Here is an 18,388-nt window from a genome sequence, read left to right as displayed (position 1 = left end):
AACCATCTTGAACGCACCACCATATTCCAGGTTTGAAGGGAATGTGGAAGAAAAACCTCTAGAATTTGGATAGAGGTTCTTCATCAATTTCAATGACAAAGAAATAGAGAAATAACCCTCCCTGGTCGATGCTTCACACCCTCAATGCCTCCCATAATGGGCAGACCTTTCCCTGTCTCAACCTAACTTTCATTTTGAATCTATGACCTAATTACACATGCACACGTGTTATAACTATCATTCAACCCTCTTTCAGTACCATGCATACTTTGACACCTGTTCGTTAGTCGCTTGATGCCACCTCATGCCCTTTCTGCTCATCTACTTCAGTTTCCTTTTTACTCCATGGACAGTCTATTTTTTACCCTGGGGGTAGGGGGTAACAATTCACTTCGACATTGCAAGGCTCAGTGCTTTGAGGCCATTTTGATGGTGGTGTGTACAGAATAAAAGACTCAACACAACATACAATTCAAATGAAAGCATGTCATTTAGAGTCGCAATACCTCAGTCTCACCACAGGCTGACAACATTGACTCCTACTTCTCCTACATACTTTCTATGATTGATTAATCTCGTTCGTTCCCCATCACAAACATACAGAACATATGACCACTTGAGTTCACAGCTAATGTATTTCAGTTTCACAGTATCTGGCTATACATAATAGCCCTTTTGTGCAGGTCTACCATCCACCTTGGCAACAGTGAAAATCCCCTTCCACCTAGTCGACTGCAAGTTTTCATTTCAGCCACTAACACGATTGGTGTGAATTCCCACATACATCTACGTTTTTTTCCTACATTGGATCATTTCTAAATGTGACTCATTTCATGTTGCAGAATTCTGTGCTATGTTCATTTCTTCATGAGAGCTCAGCAGACTGAGCTCATTATGCTTGATTTTACATTCGAAGGGATGTCCTCTAATTTTCTTAATATATTCACATGATATCTTCACATAATATTGAAGCATATGTCTGCACTTACCCCTATGTCCCGTCCCCTTTCCTCCATCCTGTATGGGTAACCCTCGCTCAAGATGGGAACTGAAACATTTCACCAGAAAAATAACACTTTCCCTTTAAATGTATAGGTGCGCAGGGGCGCAGCCCTGCGAGCATGCACTCCCTTAACCCCACCTGCTGGCGCCACACCTCAGTCCTCTTTTCCGCATCGACGGGAGCAGACCGCTTTCACCAGTGCACCTGGGTGAGGCATCAAGCCTCGTAATTCCATGAGCTTTCCCTAATCTTTTCTTTATTTCTAATATTCAGGTTTTGGGAACACCGACCACTGGTGCCCTAGTCTAACCCTCGCGCACGTCAGCCCCGGCTGGCTTCAGCAGGTGCCTGTCATGCAACCATTCCCTTCCCACCTCAGATCTGCACGCAAAATGCCACCAGTGCCTTGGGGAAGACCACGGACGGGAAGGCCGCTCGGCGTGCATCAGTCTCACGCCCCTGTGCCTCAGAAACCGGCTCGCGCGGGGGCGAGAGTTATTCTCCAGGACTCCGCCGGAGAGCATTGAGGAATACTTACACAGGAAGACCAAGAAGGTAGGCGTACTGTTTTTAAAAGCACCCCGCAGGGGAGACTCCTTCTAGGGCAGGCCCGTTGACCAGAGGGGTCAGTCGGACCCTCGCACTGGTGGGACGGACACCAAGGCTCTTGTAGCTACCGACTTAACGGCTGAGGGATCCAAGTGCTCTACCAGTTCCACTGCCGAGGAGCCTACTGGCTCTGGTACTGGGACACATCCGGAGGGGCTCAGTTCTGTTACCGAGCACATTTACCGGGCACATGCCTGAGGGGGCGCCTACACGCAGCGCAGACAGCACTACCGGCCCCATGGCCGAGGGCCAACAGCCTACCCGGCCATGCCTGAGGTCCAGGGTGGGGCAGAGCCAATACGTTCAGGCATGCAGGCCGAGCTCAGTCTCGCATCAGCTACAGTCCCACGTGCAAAAGGCACAGAAAAGATGGCAGCGTGCACAGAGAAGATGGCGGCCAGGCCAGACCCCTAAAGGTGGGAAACGACCCAGACCAGACCTGTCAACTGGGTGAACTGCAAAGGCGTGCAACTATGGTCAGGGTGGATTGGTTTTCTAGGACTCTGGTCACTTGGACCACTTCATACCCGACCTTCTTGGGGGAAGCAGAGTACAGTAAGAGCATGTACTCACAAGGTGCGGGCAGGCAACGGGCCTTTATGCCTCCGCAGCCAGCGCCGGTGCAGGACCGCTCCCAGCCCACCTGCGCGGATCGTTTCTTCAGAAAGTTTTTGACCCTCATGCGGTCCTCACGGATGGGGAACATTCTTAAAGGCATAATTCTGGAAATGCTGCCGCCCACACCGCTTCCTCAGCCGGTGCCTGTGCAGCCTGCACCTCAACCAGCACTGCTGACATGCCTCTGGTAGCTCTATTCGCAGCACCTACACCTCCAGCACCTCAGCCATCTCCAGCGGCAGACCGAACGCCTACGAACCCAGGGCCCCTTCTAATGCAGGTGACCAGCAAGACACCGATGAATAGGAGCAGGACACGCCCTCTTCGGCGAGGGCATTTCATGATAGAACTGCTGGCCTAGCTGAATACCTGGGCATCCCTCAGCCCCAGGAGGAGCTGCCAGAGTCAGGGGTACTGGCAGAAGTACTCACCATCAAGGGCAACTCCAGATCTGGCATCCCGTTGCAGAAGGATGAGGAGGCTCGGGCGAAGAAGGGTTGGCTCAAGCCCCAATCCACTCAGCCAGTAAATAAAAGTGGAGGGTGACACTCTGCTCTTGTCAGTTCACCCTTAGCCACTGTCGCCAGTCATTGCGGCGGCATCTATGAACGCCAAGCCTCAGACCTCTTCGACAAGCACCTCAACTTCAGCACTACAAGGAAGAAAAAATACTTGAGGCCTATGGGAAGAAGGTGTACTCAAATGCAGGTCTCCACCTCAGACAGGCCAACGCTGATGCCATATTGGCATCTGCTAATCAACGGCTGTGGAGGGAAATTTCCGATTCCCTCCCGGACATTCCAGCAGACAAACAAGCCTCCTTCAAGGCAGGACTTGTCGAAGCAAAACTAGTTGCACAGGACATCATGGAACCCATGGTGGTGCACATAGATACTGCTTGCAGGGCAATCTGCGTGGCGACGGACATGCGAAGGACGGCCTGGCTCAAGGTGACGTTCAGGACAGAATGCTAGACCTGCCTTTCGAGGGTGGCAACTTGTTCCATTCCACCAATGAGAATTAACTAGACAAGAAGAAGAACAGTTTGCAGACGGCCAAATCCCTGGCCATACTTATTGAACCAGCAGCCAAAATCTTCGCACAGGGCAACTCTCGCTCAGACAGAGGATTGTTCTTTGGTGGTTTCCGGGGTTTCCAGGACCGCCAAGCCAAACATCCTGACAGATCGCCCAGCCAACATAGGCAAAAACACCAGAAGTCTTTGCAGAAGGGCATCTATCAGTCCCCCTCAAAGTCATCTGCCTCTGACCCAAAGAAGAAATGATGGCCTGTTCCAGATCCACAGCACCCCAGTCGGGGGCAGGTTGGCCCTGCACAGTCAAGCTTGGCGCGCCCGCTTTATTGACTCATGGGTGATTTCGGTAGTCTCCTTGGGCTTACCTTAGCACCACCACCCATAACCCTAGAGATCTGTTCCTTTGTGGAAAGCGAGGTGGTGGATGAGGTTCCTCTCCCACAGCAGGGGCATGGCTTTTACTCCTGCATCTTTGCTAGTCAAAAGAAGAAACAGACGGGCCTGCGAGTGGTCCTAGATCTTTCCTTCCTGAATCTGTACCTACCTCTGCAGAAGTTCAAAATGGTGATGCCAGCTCTTATACTGAATACACTGTGTGGAGGGACAGGACGTGCTCACTGCATCTGAAAGACTCATATTTACACATCCTCATAGTGCAGTCTTATCCGGCTGTCCTCTGGTTAGGGGTCATGGGGTTGCCATTTCAAAACAAGCTGCTGCAGTTCGGCCTGAATTCAGCACTGAGGGTATTCACAAGGATGATGAATGCAGTGGCGGCCCTACTCGGGTCAGAGGGCCTCCATGTATATCCTTACCTCGATGACTGGTTAGTTTGAGGGGGGTCCCGAAGCAGGTCAGGTACTCAGCAACCAGACTCATGACTACACTCTACATACTGGGGTTCTCAATCAACTTCCAAAAGTCTCAGCTCTGCCCTACATAAACTCTTGTGTTTTAAGGGCTGCTGTGGGATACTAAAACCCAAAAGCGTTAGCCCACGGGGGAGAAGGTGGCAGTGATCATATCTTCTGTTGTTCAAATCCTCATCAGGACAGTAACTACGGCCTGGTGGTATGCCTCCTGGCTATCCCTTACACAAGGCTGAGAATGAGGAGGCTGCAACTGCATTTTTCAGGCATCCTGGGACAAGGAGTCGGATCATCAGGGAGCCCCGGGCACTAAACCCACTCACCTACAACAGGATCTCAGGTATTGGGAGCAGGATGCGAACCTCATGGTGGGCAGACCATTCAGACCGCCTCCAGCAGATCATACTAGGACTACGGATTCCTCACTCCAAGTACATTTAGTACACGGTCTGTGGTCCAAGACCCACCAACAAAATCACATCAGCTGGCTAGAAATGATGGCCATTTGGCTTGCACTCAAGGCATTCCTCCCACTAATCAGCAGCAGTGCAGTTTGCATTCGGACAGACAACTCTACCTGCATGTATTACCTCAACAAGCAGAGAGGCACCAGCTCCCTGCTCCTATACAGGCTGGCCTTCAGCATCTGGGAGTAGGCGATTGCGCATGACATTTGGATCCTCAGTCGGTTGGACTCAGACAACTATGAGTGACAACTGAACTAGAGAGTCCTTCAAGAGATATTCAGCAGGTGGGTTCAACCGGTCACAGACCTGTTTGCGTCGGAGAGCAACCGGACTTGTCAGCAGTTTGCGTCCTGGGGGCGAGAAGGCACGGCTCCCTCTGGGACACGCTTCAGATCCCCTGGTACGGGATGTGGGCGTATGCATTTCCTCCTACTCCTCTCATCCACAAGGTTGCTTGCAAGAGCAGGGAGACCCAGTGGCTGCATCTCATTCTCATAGCACCTCAGTGGCCAGCCAGGCCTTGGTTCTCAGACCTTCGACAGCTGGCAGTCCACCCAGAAGTGCCTTTCATGTTTAGGAAGGGCTTGCTTCTCGTGCAGCAGGGGCAGGTGGTTGGGATCAGTCCTTCACCTCTGCCCGGAGAGACTATCCCTAGCAGTCTGGTACCTGAGAAGGGAACTCTTCAAAATCTCCAGCTGTCTCGGGACAACCTGGAAATCATCCAGGGAGCCAGGAGTCAGGCTACTCGAAAACAGTACAAAAGCAAATGGGCCAGGTTCTGCTTCTGGTCCAAGGAAAATTGAGTGGACCCTCTATCTTGCACGTTGGAACAGGTGTTGTCTTTCTCGGCTTACCTAGCCAGATCAAGGGTCCAGGTCCACACCTACTGGACATACCTCAGGGCCACTGGCGGATACAGGAACTCATACAAGTTTGCGTTCTCTTCGGCCAACCCATTAGTGAAAAGACACCTGGTAGGGTTAACCAGGCTCTACCCGCCTGTCAGACGCCTGCACCCAGTCATGGCCACAGTGGTCATCAAATTGGTCACGCTGAAGACAGCGCTACTAGTGGGCCTTACTTCAGCTCGCAGAGTTAGCGAGATTCAGGCCCTGACGGCTTCCGAGCCCTACACTATGTTTCATCGGGACAAGGTTGTGCTCCGCACTCATCCCAGGATCCTCCCAAAGGAGGTCTCCTCCTTCAACATTAACAGAGAATTTGTACTCCCCACTTTCTTTCCGAAACCCAAGGAAGATGCTGACTAGGCTCTTCACTGTTTGGATGTCAGAAGAACACTCAAATTCTATTTTGGCACAAATGTTGGGAAGGGGGAGGCCCCATACCCCCCCTCCTGCCAGCGCTTTAAAGTGAGGCAAGATGCATTTGAGGCACTGTAATGAACTAGGGGGCAGCGAAAGGGGCGCTTTCCCACCCAGAGGGACCCCATGCTAACATCAACTACAGCATATTCATATGGTGTGGCCCAAGGTGTTGGCGGCATCACTATTTTGCGTAGATATTAATATTCCTAGGAAGAAGAGAAGGCTTGCGCGGTAAGCACGGTAAAGGCGGCATTGCATGCACTAGGCCCAAATCCACGAGGCAACTGAAATCTCTAGTTATGTCCAAGCTCCCATGAGGAGAGTTCGCACCCCCATCAGTCACACCGTTTGTCCATTGTTCTTGAAAATGTTGTGAAGATGTATGTTTCACCCAAGAGGAATGTGCCCTACAGGGCCGCCATTAGAGGCCGGTGCCTGGTGGGTATGTTATCTCACTTTGGCCAAAGCACGACCCAGCCCATTCTCAAGTGACCACGAGTTATAGTCCATATAACGGACTAAACTCTAAGATCCCCAAATTCCATGACAGCAGGTGCCCTTTAACCATTAACCCCAAAGTAACAAGTCCTGAAATGTTCAAAGAGGATGGACAGGATGTATTGTTGAAGCGACAATCATGTGATTTGTACTGCAAGGTGCTGTGAGGGATAAAACGATCAAAACGAGGGTGGAGACCTTGGAGCCGGATGGCGCGGAAGGAATGAGTGAAATGTGTGAGTGAAGGTTAGAGTGCCCTGGCACTTCCTGAGTGTCTGTTTTGAAGCCGGCCAAGTGCATGGTATGAGTGATAAACAAGCTGTATAGTAGGAGTATAATTAATTTGTTGTCTGACCTTCGATGTGAGAGGATGATGAGCCCTGCAACATCCATGTGATGGAAGACGGACGGACTGGGCTGGGACCATTAAAATCATCACATATGGATAAAGGCAGAACCTGAATAGGGTCCATCCAATCAGTCGCGCGGGTTGTCACCTTATGTATTACCTCATTATGACAATGTTTTTGCTTTAAATGTTTCTGCTTGTATCTCTTTCTGGCATAAAGTTCTTGGCAGCAGAGTTCTCTGCTGTTGCTCTCACCTGCGCATGAGATTAAAAGTTGTTATCCTTACAAGATCGACTTGAGCCTTCCTTCCCTAGCAGGTTGTATTTTCTCTGATATGATCGTTCAGGGGCTTGCTTTCAGAACCAAGGCCTTTTGCAAGACTGATGCCCTATTCATCACATTTGACGGGTCAATGCCTGGAAAGCAAGCGTCCAAAGCTGCCATAGCTAGATGGATGACGGCAGCCATCCAGGAGGCATACAAGGCTCAACACAAGAAATCGCCAAAGGGCATGCATGCACACGCCATCAGGGGCAAGGCAGCAGCTGTTGTCATTCAGCGTCACGTACCGTGGCAGGTGATTAGCAGGGCGGCTACATGGGCCACCCCATCGGCCTTCTGCAAGCATTACTGTTTGGATAACAGTGCCAGGGCTGATGCAGCATTTGGCCAGCTGTCCTTCGTAATCTGTTTGCCTCGAGTGCCAAGCTCTCCTGCCCAGGGAGATGTATCACTGGTAGTCGCCCATATATGATGGAGGAAAGGGTACGGGACGTAAGAGTAATTAAGTGTTACTCACCAGAGTCACCAACATACTCCGAGTCCATAGTCCCCTTCTCCCCATACGCCCACCATCCTTCCCCCTAATATAGAGCAGGCAGGTTGAGCAGTTTAATACAGCTGATGAGTCAAAGGGGACTGAGGTGTGGCGCCGGTGGGCGGGGTTAAGGGATTGTATGCTCCCAGGGCCATGCCCCCGCACACCTATAAATTTAAAGGGAAAGTTTTATTTTTCTGGTGAAAAAGGTTCTGTTCCCATCCATAGCGAGGGACGCCCATACAGGATGAAGGAAAGGGGACTATGGACTAACAGTACGTTAGTCACTCCGGTGAGTAACGCTTAATATTCATACAAATACCTGTTGCTGACTCATAAATTAGATGTATCTTTAAAGGAGTTATCGATATTCCAGGAAAGTATTTGAACTTAATCTGCTTATATTTAGTATTTCTTGATACTTTGATATGTTCACAGAACATATCAGATTCTACTTCTTTTGATTTTAAACTCAAGGCCTGTCTCCCAATTTCGACTTTACCTTGTCTTTAGATGTCCCATTCCTTTGCTTTATATCAAAGTGCTGTATTTATCCATTTCTTTTTTTAAGCTTCATAATTGTATCTAACCACCATGGGCCATGTTTTTATTCACAGGTGGTGAAGTCTGAGATTTCATGATCAACTCGTGCCAAAAAGCATTAGCCTTGAAAAGAAAAGAACAGACACCACAACATCTGCTAATCCAGCTGCTTAAGAAATCTCATGGGAGTTAATCCAAAAGAACATGTAGGAAAACCATACGGCATGTCCTGCACACTGCTTCTCATTTCTTTAGTTATGGTGGGAAAGTCAATCATGAAATTAGTTAAGAACAAAAGCCTACAAAAAATACCCAATAATTAGCACACATTGCAGCAATGGAAAGTTATTTGAGGCAACATGTTCTCAAAACATGTTAACTATATTCATGCACCTAGAAAAAACAATCTTACCTGCAACCTTTCATGTTCACTTAGAAGCCGGTCATATTCCCGTGTCAGACCATCAAACTGCTTCTTTAATGGAACGATTTCCGCTTGTGACATGTTAAAAGCTGCAAGGAGAATAAACAGTGACTGTTAATCAGAGCTAATAGTTAACCCTGGCATGAACATAGTAGTCCGCCCTCCCACTACCATTAGCTCCTGGTTCCCTTGTTTCTATGCTTCCCAAGCAAGTTCTTCCCCATATGACTGTAAAGCACTCCATTGCTTCCCGCAGCTATGTCTGTGCTCAATAAATACATTAATATTTTTACAAAATATATATTTTTTTAAATGTGATGTACAGAGACAACAAAATGAATAGGGATGATGAACACTGAACAACAGTAAAGTACTAATCCAAATATAGGATTGTGTGCATTTGTGTTCAGAATGCACAAAACATGTCAAATTGCAGTTCTCAACAAAAGCACGTATTTATCTATTTCCCCCTCATATCTTCTGAGTCATTGTCCTTACATGGTTGAGGTGAAGGGTCCCGAGACACACACCACCCGCTCCCCTTTCAAAATACCTTTAGAAGAAAGAACCTCTGGGCTGTCAGAGTCCTCCTTTAAAATGCTAGATGTTGCCATCTGGATCCCATGTGACCTACATAAGGACTACGCCCGCAGACCGCTTCCTGATTGTTTCCGTCTCCCCTGTTGCAAACTCTTTGAACCCTTTCCAGCTTCCAACAAAGACTCTATGAATACATGCAATGACTGCATACAGTTTATTTTTAGAGTACTCGGGAACTCCTGGACTGACGACTTACGTTCAACTTTGTTTATATGTTCCCAGTAGCTTAAAGTCAGGCAGGATGATGGGTTGACTGCAAAGCACTGCTGAGCAGGCTGGCCACACCCTGTCATCTGTGTCCCTTGGGCTTTCAAAGGAAACAGGTGCTGCAGGGCCAGCAACAACAGACTGCAAAGTAGCTTTACTTAATTGGTCAGTATCTGCAGTACAGGTTGATGGTAAATCTAAGCACTCTAGGGCAAGCTGATGGGGCTACTTCCATGGCACCCATGCTGACGTTTCAAGGACAAAAGCAGGTTCTCCCAGACTCACCACATCACGGTCAGCAAGATAGCAGCAAGGGGAGTGTAGAGAGCTCGCGAGACGCGGCACCGCCGTAGTCTCGCAAGATCCTGCAGACAAGCACGCATAGCCGCGTGAAGCGGCACACCTGTATTGGAAAGGCGCCAGTAACACAGAGCAGTCGGCTCCTGGCGCTCCTCTTGTTTAAGGACCTAAACACTACCACAGGGCCTAGAGGGCAAGCCTGGGGTCCTAAACTCTGCATGCTTAACATCAGCAGCCCATGCACACTTATTGGACACATTTTCCATTGATGTTTGTTACTGCCTGAGTTGAATAAAGAAAGCCTGTTGCTACAAGCTACCTTGTACCTGATTATTATACAGCATATTTGGCCTCCGCTGCCGTTCATGCAAACACCAGGTACGCCTGCTATCCCATGGCCACAGTGGGAACCCCAATTCACGACATATGTGGAGGCAATAGGAGGTGCGGGATATAGCGCTGCGAGGTGCAGAGCAATGTTATTAAATGCTCTCCGAGTAGAAGGACATCACATTTTCGCTGCCCTTACACCCAAAGCAGGTGAAGATGTGGACGGCCATGTGTACAAGGAGGCCGTGAGGAGAATTGTGAAGCAGTTTGCTAGCAAGGAAAACACAGTGCTGCACAGAATACGATAAGGACACAAACAAGAAGCTTCAGAACACGTGGATGATTATGTAACCAAGTTGCGGGAACTAGCTGCACTATGCAACGTCGACAATAATTCAGAAGGAATGATGTGCGACATGTTGACGGTCCACACCAACAGCTGGAAAGTGCAAGATAAGTTTATATTGGAGAACGAACTTCAGCTTGACAAGGCCGTACAGATAGCGAGGGCCGTAGAAGAGACTGCGGGGCAACGGAAAGAGTTTGAAGGCAGCTCCGTCCCAGCAGAAGTCCAGACGATCATGTTTAAAACAGAAGAGAAAAGCAAGTGACTGGTGCAAGAGAAGGGAAGTGGGGAAGAAAGGAGCAGCTAAAGTGTCACACGTGCACCAGCACGAAACACTTAGCCAATGACAGAGAATGCCCGGCGAGGGACAAGGAGTGCTCTGTGTGCAAGAAAATCGGACACTGCGTTGGTTTGCAGGTAGCGCAACAGAAAAGTTACGACTATCAATGCAGAACACAACGTGGAAGCAGATTCCTCATCAGAAGAAGGGTGACCCACTGTGCTGATGGTGAACAGTTCAAGAGCCAGGAAGGAGAAGCTCCATTGCATGATCATGGTGAACAGTATGGCAATAAGAGTGATGGCGAACTCAGACTCAGATTTGACCATCTTACCCTTATACACGTACAAGGAAATGGTGGGCACCGACATAGTTGAATTACTCAACACGTGCCACAAGCCCAACGCGTTTGGAGGTGCATCAGTGAACCTGTTAGGGTACCTTAAGGTTGTCGTGGAGTTCAAAGGAAGAGAGACCACGACAAGAGTATACCTGTCCAAAGACGGCCCAGCCGTCGTAGGATGAGACGACCAAGCCAAACTCAAGATCAAACTGTATCCCAGCATGGAAGATCAGGTTTTGGCAGTCGATACAGGAGGAGTGCCGGAAGTGAAAGAAGATTTCCCCAAATTGTTTTCAGAGGGTCCAGGGAAAATCAAGAACTTTGCTCACAGAATAATGCTGAAGGCCAACGCTGTGCCTATCAAGCATCAGGTGCGGTCGGTACCAGCAACCACCTGGGACACACTGAATCAACTCAGCAAGATGCTGAAAGAGGACACCATCGAGGAAGTGGAAGCCTCTGAGTGGCTGAGCCCGGTTGTGCTGATTAAAAAACAAAACTCAGAGGACTTCAGAGTTTGCATAGACCTCCGCAGCCTCAACCTAGAGGGCATTACAGACAGCTATCCTCTCCCCAGTATACATGAATTCATCTTCATGATGAAAGAGGTAAAGGTGTTTTCAAAGCTGGACATGAGAAATGCGTATCATCAGATCCATCTTCACAAAGACTCCAGTCGGCTCACAGCGCCTATCACCCCTTTTGGCACGTACCAGTTTACCAAGATGCCTTTTGGCCCATCATCAGCAGACTCAGCATTCCAGCGTATGATGGACTCACTACTGCGAGATATAGAAAATGTCTCCTATTTTCAGGATGATATACTGGTGTACGCACATGACGCCACATTATGAAAAGTGCTCACCAAATTACAGGATGCAGAGGTGAAACTAAGATATGAGAACTGCGTCTTAAAAGCACAAGATGTTGAAAACCTGGGGTGCAAGATATCCACCCAAGGAATCAGCCCCAAACAAAACCTTGTGCAGGCCACTGTCAAAGCTCCAGAGCCTGCCGTCAAAGATGAAGTAAGATCATTTTGGGGACTTGCAGAATACTATGCCAAGTTCCTCCCAAACCTTTCAGAAGTCACTGCACCACTGAGAGACCTGCTCAAGAAGGGAGTGGAGTTCACCTGGTCTGAAGCCTGGAAGGTGGCTGTGGAAAACATAAAAGGACAGATAGTAGAAGCACCCTGCTTCCAGCTGTTCAATCCCGCATGGGACATGGTCATCAGTATGTATGCCAGCGCATGCAGACTAGGTGACGTGCTCACCCAGAGGAAAGGGGATACCGAAAATGTGATGGCATTCGACTCCAAAGCCCTATCCAAAGGTGAGGGGAACTACTCCACCATAGAAAAGGTGATGTTAGCCTGTGCATTGGCAGTAGAACATTTCAGGACTTACGTATGGGGCACCAAATTAAAATTGGTTAGGGACCATCAGCCCCTTATTCACATGCTCAGTCCAGGAGGAAGAAATGTCGTCCATACCCCATGAGGCACTCATAATGGAAAAACTTCAGGAATATATGTTTGAGATAACCCACATATCTGTATGTTCAGGCTCTGCAGGACCAAAAGAGTGAGCCCCCATGTTCCTCCAGGACGAGTGTATTGTTGCATCCATCCAAGACCTGAGACGTCCAGAGTTCCTTGAGATGAGTGAAGGTCACTGAAACGAGGAGGGCAGTAATGACCCCGCCATGGGGAGAGTCAGAGAGTGGGTCAGGAGTGGGTGGCAAGAAGAAAGAGCCATTCCAGAAGGCATGAGGCCTTACTGGAAGGTGGCAGAAGAAATATCAGAGGCAGAAGGACTAATTCCCAAGGGCGACCAGGTAATACCACCAACAGGAATGAGAAGGGTCATCCTGTGCAGAGCCCATTCATGACACCATGACGCGCCGGCGAGTAAGAGAGGCATACTGGTGGTCAACAATGGATCAGGACATCTGCTCCATGATTGACAGATGCCATGAATTCATGAACAGTGGTAAACGTTTGAAGACCAGACAAGCCCCCATGGTTCCCTCAGAGAGCTCCGAAGCAGTCTGGCACAAAGTGGTACTGGATTTCATTGGTCCGTTAGAAGTGATGGCTCCAGAGCATCGGTACGGAAAAGTAATGGTGGACTATCTGTCAAAATGGGTAGAAGCTGAATTTGTCCCGAATATCACTACAGCAACAGATATAGAAGTCCTCACATCCATCTTTCAGAGGGAAGGCCTCCCCAAAGACATTGGGCCTCATTACGACCCTGGTGGCCGTGGTATGAACGGTGCCGGTAAGGTACTGGCACTATTCTACCGGGCCGCCACATTACGAGTTTGCTCACGGGTGGCGGTATGCATGTCTGGTCTGGCCAGAAGTGCATACTGGCACCCGCAAGCAGACCAGGATGTTAACACCGGACCCGCCATTAACAGGTCCGTTGTTGGCATCCTCCCCATTCCCATTGTGACCTATGGGGGCCCAAATGGGAATGGGGATGTACCGGGCACCGAAAATGGGAATTACCGGGCCCGCAAAAGTCAGAATGGCCCGGTAATTCCCTTTTTTCGGGACCCGGATCCAGGCATGAGTTTGGAGGTAGCCATGCCGGTAATGACGGCATGGCTACATCCAAACTCGTAATGAGGCCCATTGTCACCGACAATGGGGTTCAACTAGTTTCACGGGAGATGGGAGTCATTTATGCAGAGACACAACATAAGGCAGAGGGAGGCCGCGTTGTACCACCTCCAAGCAAATGGACTAGTTGAGAGCGCCAATAGGTTTATCAAGGGGGCGATTCAGTTAGCAACAGCGTCAAGAATGGATCCCCTGAAAACTGTCAAGGAGGCTGTAGAAGCTCACAGATTAACCCCCAATGGTGTCACCCAAGCATTGCTGTTTCACATGCTGAGGGGGAGAAGAGTGGAGTCCACACTGGTACCACCATGTTGACCAAAGTAAAGGAAGATGATGAAGTGAGCATGGAAGAGGTTGTGTGGAGGTTGGAAAGTAATAAAGCATGAATGAAGAAGTGGAGCGACCGCAGAAAAGCGACCCTAGGTCGTGAAGTCAGGGAAGGAGACTGGATCAAAATTCATCTACCCTATAAGGATCAAACGACAGGGTTGAAGTTCAGCAAGCCCATTAAAGTAATACACAAAGGAACCAATCATGTTTGCACACAAAATGGCAGCACGTGGAATGTGTGGCACTGTTTGAGCAACAACAGAACACTGAGAGAACGCAAGATGAGTCCCATCCTGGCAACTGCCAAGACTGCGATGCAACGAGAGAACAAGAGCTAGAGGCATCAGTGAGAGACGTCATAGAAAACGAGATAGAAAGCGAGACGCCAGATGTTTTTCGTGAAACGATGCAAGCAGGTCCTCCGAGAAGAGAGCACAGAAGACTAGTGAAGTATGATGACTTTATTATGGAATAGACATTTTTGTTTTCCAAAGGTAGGTATGTTCAGAGCTCGACAGACGCAGTAACACTGTAGTCTCGTGAGATCCTGCCGAGAAGCGTGCAACGCTGCGCGAAGCGGCAAACCTGCATTGGGAAGGCGCCAGTGACATGGAGCAGTCAACTCCTGGCGCTCATCTTGTTTAAGGACCTAAAGACTGCCACAGGGCTTAGAGGGCCTGTGGCCCTAGATCCTGCATGCTTAACACCAGCAGCCCGTGGACACTTGTTGGACACATTTTCCAGTGATGTTTGTTGCTGCCTGAGTTGAATAAAGAAGAAAGCCTGTTGCTACAAACTACCTTGTACAACAGGGAGCTCTCCTGTCCTCACCCTGCTTTGACCACAGTGCAGGCAGGATTGGGTAGTGTTAGACTGCTTTTCTATTCTCTGGCCTATGGGACAGATGTATAGAAGGCCAACCTATATTGACTCTGGGAAGCTGTAGCCAACCAGTTTAGGTAGCGGGCGTTCCAGGCTAAGTTCTTCAGAGGTGATGAGCTTGTAAAGGGTCCACAAACGAGGTCACACAATGGGAGTCACAGATTACACTTAGACAGGATGTATAAACAATACAGTTATTTATTTATGGCCAAAACACACTATAGAATAATGATTGCTAGCGGGTAGACTTCACACAACACTATCAAACTAAACACATATATACATCCACTTTGTTATAGGGCATAATACATATCAGAAACTCCTGCAAAGGAAAGGTTAGACAAGTATTATGCACTTATGGTCCATAGAGATGATCCCTAACTAAAACTGTCCAGCCCTAAATTGTCTGGGGCCTTTGCCCAATAGTTCAGGATAAAGTTCCACAGAAGTTATGAAGCAGGAAAAAATGCAGGTAGGGTATATGGGGTCCAGTGAAGGGTTGGGTTGGGGTTCAAGTTAGACTAATGCACAAAAGTAGCCACAACAGTCATATGTCTTGCACAAGCAAGCAATGGCAAAGCCAAAAGTGTTAGAAATTAGCTTTATTATAAACCCATTGACTTCTAATGGGAGTATAGGGGTAGGTTACAAACACTGTTACTTACCCCCTGTACTCCAATTCTTCCCCAGACTTGGTAAAACAAAGGAAGATGATGGTTTGAAGTTGCTTTTCCTGCCGAAAGTCACAGCCCTCGAATCCCAGGTTCGAGCTGATCTCCAGTTGGTTTCTTTTACTGTGGCAAGGACTCTCGATGGAAGAATGCAGCAAAACCTGATGCAGGACCCCTCTCAGGACTGGATTCGGGTCAGGTAAGCAATTTCGGATGGTGGTCACCACACACAGCGACACAAAAGGACTCAGCAGCCGCGATCAGACTTTCTCTCCTAGCTTGGGCCCCCTCTGTGCTAGGATGCCAACATTTCACGGGAGGTAGTCTCGTAGGGCCAGCTGAAGAGCCCCAAAGCTTCAGGCCGAAACTCGGTATGGTGACGCCGGCAGCAGAAAAACAAAGCTGGTCAGCCACAGGATGGTTCCAGGGCACTTCCGAAGGCTTCCATTGGCAGGCCACTGAGCAGACATCAGGAATAGATGGTTCCTCCACTCCAAAATCACAGCTCCTTCGCAGGAATGCTAAAGATCACAAGCAAGACAGGGCTCCTCCAGGACAGCAGCAGAAGTTGGTTGCCAGGCCTCCTTCGGTGAGGTCTGGTGTTTCTTCGTGGGTCTCACAGCTGGACAGGATACTTGGCTCTTTCAGGTTTCTCCAGGATCTCTGAAGAATGGTTGCAGGGGTCCCCTTCTTATCCTAAAAGCCAGGCAAGAGCTGCTGCCCTCACTAGCCAATAGCAGGACTAGCCCACACACACACCCCAGCAGTGGTGCGCACACACCCCAGCAGTGGTGCAGTCAGGAGCACTGGCGGGAACATTCATTCATACCACTCAGACACACCAAAACCAGTTTGTGGATTGGGGTCAGAGAGATCCCGCCCACACCAAGCCAGCAAACACACACACAGCCCTCCAGTAGCCCGCAAAATGCTTCTGCTTTCCCAGGCACTGGAAGTTCTTATGAGGAATTCCCTGGCCTCTCAGGTCTGGAAGAAGACTAAATAACAAGATGGCAAAAGGACAAGCAAAACATTTCGTGTCACGGCCATATTTGACCAGTAGCCACAGTTAGTAGCCAAACGTGGTAAACACAGTAAGGCTAAAACAAAAATCCCCAAAAAGTGGGGTAAAGTCACTGCTGCCACCAGCTTATCTGTTTAGCACCCCTAGAGTAAGCTAGAGTAAGCTAAGCTAATGAATTGAAGTCTATGGATTGCGCTCTTTTCTGAAATGATAGACTTAGACTTGTAATGGTGATAATAGTTTTAATGGATAGTGAGAAAAACAATAATTAAAGTAATATTCACTCTTTTTATAATTACTTTTTATTGGCATTTCTTAAACATTAACATTGGGGCACAACATTGCCCCCAACCTCCCTTTCCCACCCCCCTCCCTCCCCGCCGGTATTAATGTCTCTGTAGTCCTTAGTGTCCCATGTGTGCTTCGGGCTCAGCTTGTAAACATATCTAGGATGCAAATGTTATGTGGGCACCATTGGAGCATGTAGTCACTTTGCAGGAATTCTATGGTGTCTCCCAAGTCTGTAGCGAATCACTGTCTATCCCCTTGGAGGTTGTACATTATTCTTTCCATCGCTAGATATGTCCATATTCTGTGGAGCCATTCTTGCGTGGTTGGGGGGGGACTTTTGTTTCCATTTTTGTCCTATTGCAAGCCATGCTGCTATGAGGAACCCCATAAAGTTTCGTTTTTGTGTCTTATTGAGAGTTTGATCTCTGGGAGCCCACATATCGCACATCCAAATTTCTTCTTCTAGGTTGTCCGCTCCCTTGAACATTTCCTGCATCTTGTCTTTCACTTCCGCCCAGAACTGTTGTAGTTCCCCGCAGTCCCACCAAATATGTCTCCAGGTGCCCACTGCGTCACATCCCCTCCAGCAGATTTCTTGGGTTGTCGGGAACATTTTGTGTAGCCTTTCCGGGGTGTAGTGCCATTGAACCATCACTTCGGTCCATGCTTCCCTTGTTTGTATTGCTCGCGTCCACTTGGGAATTATATACCACAGATATGCCCATTGCGTACTCGGGATTTGTTTTCCTAGTGTAATTTCCCATTTTTTCATGTAAAACCATGTGATGTTTTCTTCTTGGACGTTGATGAATTTGTAAAGAGAGGAGACAAATTTCTTTTCTCCCGTTTGGGTTAATATGTAGGTCTCAAAATGGGTTGGTTCTCTTGTCAGTGCCTTCGTAATTCTGGGCGATGTGAGCCAGTGGTGGATTTGCTCATACTGATATCTGTCCTTCTCAGTAAGGCCTAGTAGATCCTGGCAGTCTGTGAATGATCTAATCTGCCCTCCCTCAAACATGTCGCCCACTTTCATGCACTCTGCAGCCCTCCACTTCTGGAATTAACCTTTTTCTACCCCTGGCGGGAAGTCCGGGTTGTCAAACATTGGGATGAATGGGGCGGGGTCTATCGTAAGGGTTTCTTTTTTGGTGGCTCTGTCCCATATTTCCATTGTGGTACTCATGACTTCGCTTATCTCAATGTTTTGATGTCAATGTACCGGTCTCTTCCACAATAGATGGCGCAAGTTGGATCTCGCCACTGCACGATCCTGTGCCATCCACCATTTATCTGATGTATCTGTGATCCATTCGTGAAGTACCCACAGTTGAGCCGCCTCATAATACTTCCTGAAGTGGGGGAGCGCCATCCCTCCATCTGATTTTTGTGCGGTTAGCACCTGCTGTGATAGTCTCGGTGTCTTGTTTTACCATATATATTTGGTGATTATTTTTGTAAGTGACTTAAAGAAGGATGCCGGAACCCTAATGGGGAGTGCTTGGAAGTAGTAAAGCACTCTGGGCAAAATCGTCATCTTAATGACCATTATCCTGCCCCACCAGGAAACTTTCAGAGGGTTCCATCTGCTCAGGT

The 18,388-nt window shown here is 48.6% G+C and overlaps 1 protein-coding gene across 1 annotated transcript in view; it reads right to left on the bottom strand.

Annotated features, from left to right (window-relative positions):
* The window catches only part of BCAP29 (B cell receptor associated protein 29), a 687,731-nt gene that overhangs the window by 68,971 nt on the left and 600,372 nt on the right, over positions 1-18,388 (bottom strand). The window contains exon 7 of the mRNA XM_069629145.1: positions 8,548-8,648. Within this exon, the coding sequence (XP_069485246.1) occupies positions 8,548-8,648 (101 nt within the window). The remainder of the gene's footprint in view (positions 1-8,547; positions 8,649-18,388) is intronic.

The sequence above is a fragment of the Ambystoma mexicanum genome, chromosome 12 (genome assembly GCF_040938575.1).
Source record: "Ambystoma mexicanum isolate Mex_15411 chromosome 12, UKY_AmexF1_1, whole genome shotgun sequence".
NCBI lineage: Eukaryota > Metazoa > Chordata > Amphibia > Caudata > Ambystomatidae > Ambystoma > Ambystoma mexicanum.
This window is presented reverse-complemented; position numbering and strand designations above follow the sequence as displayed.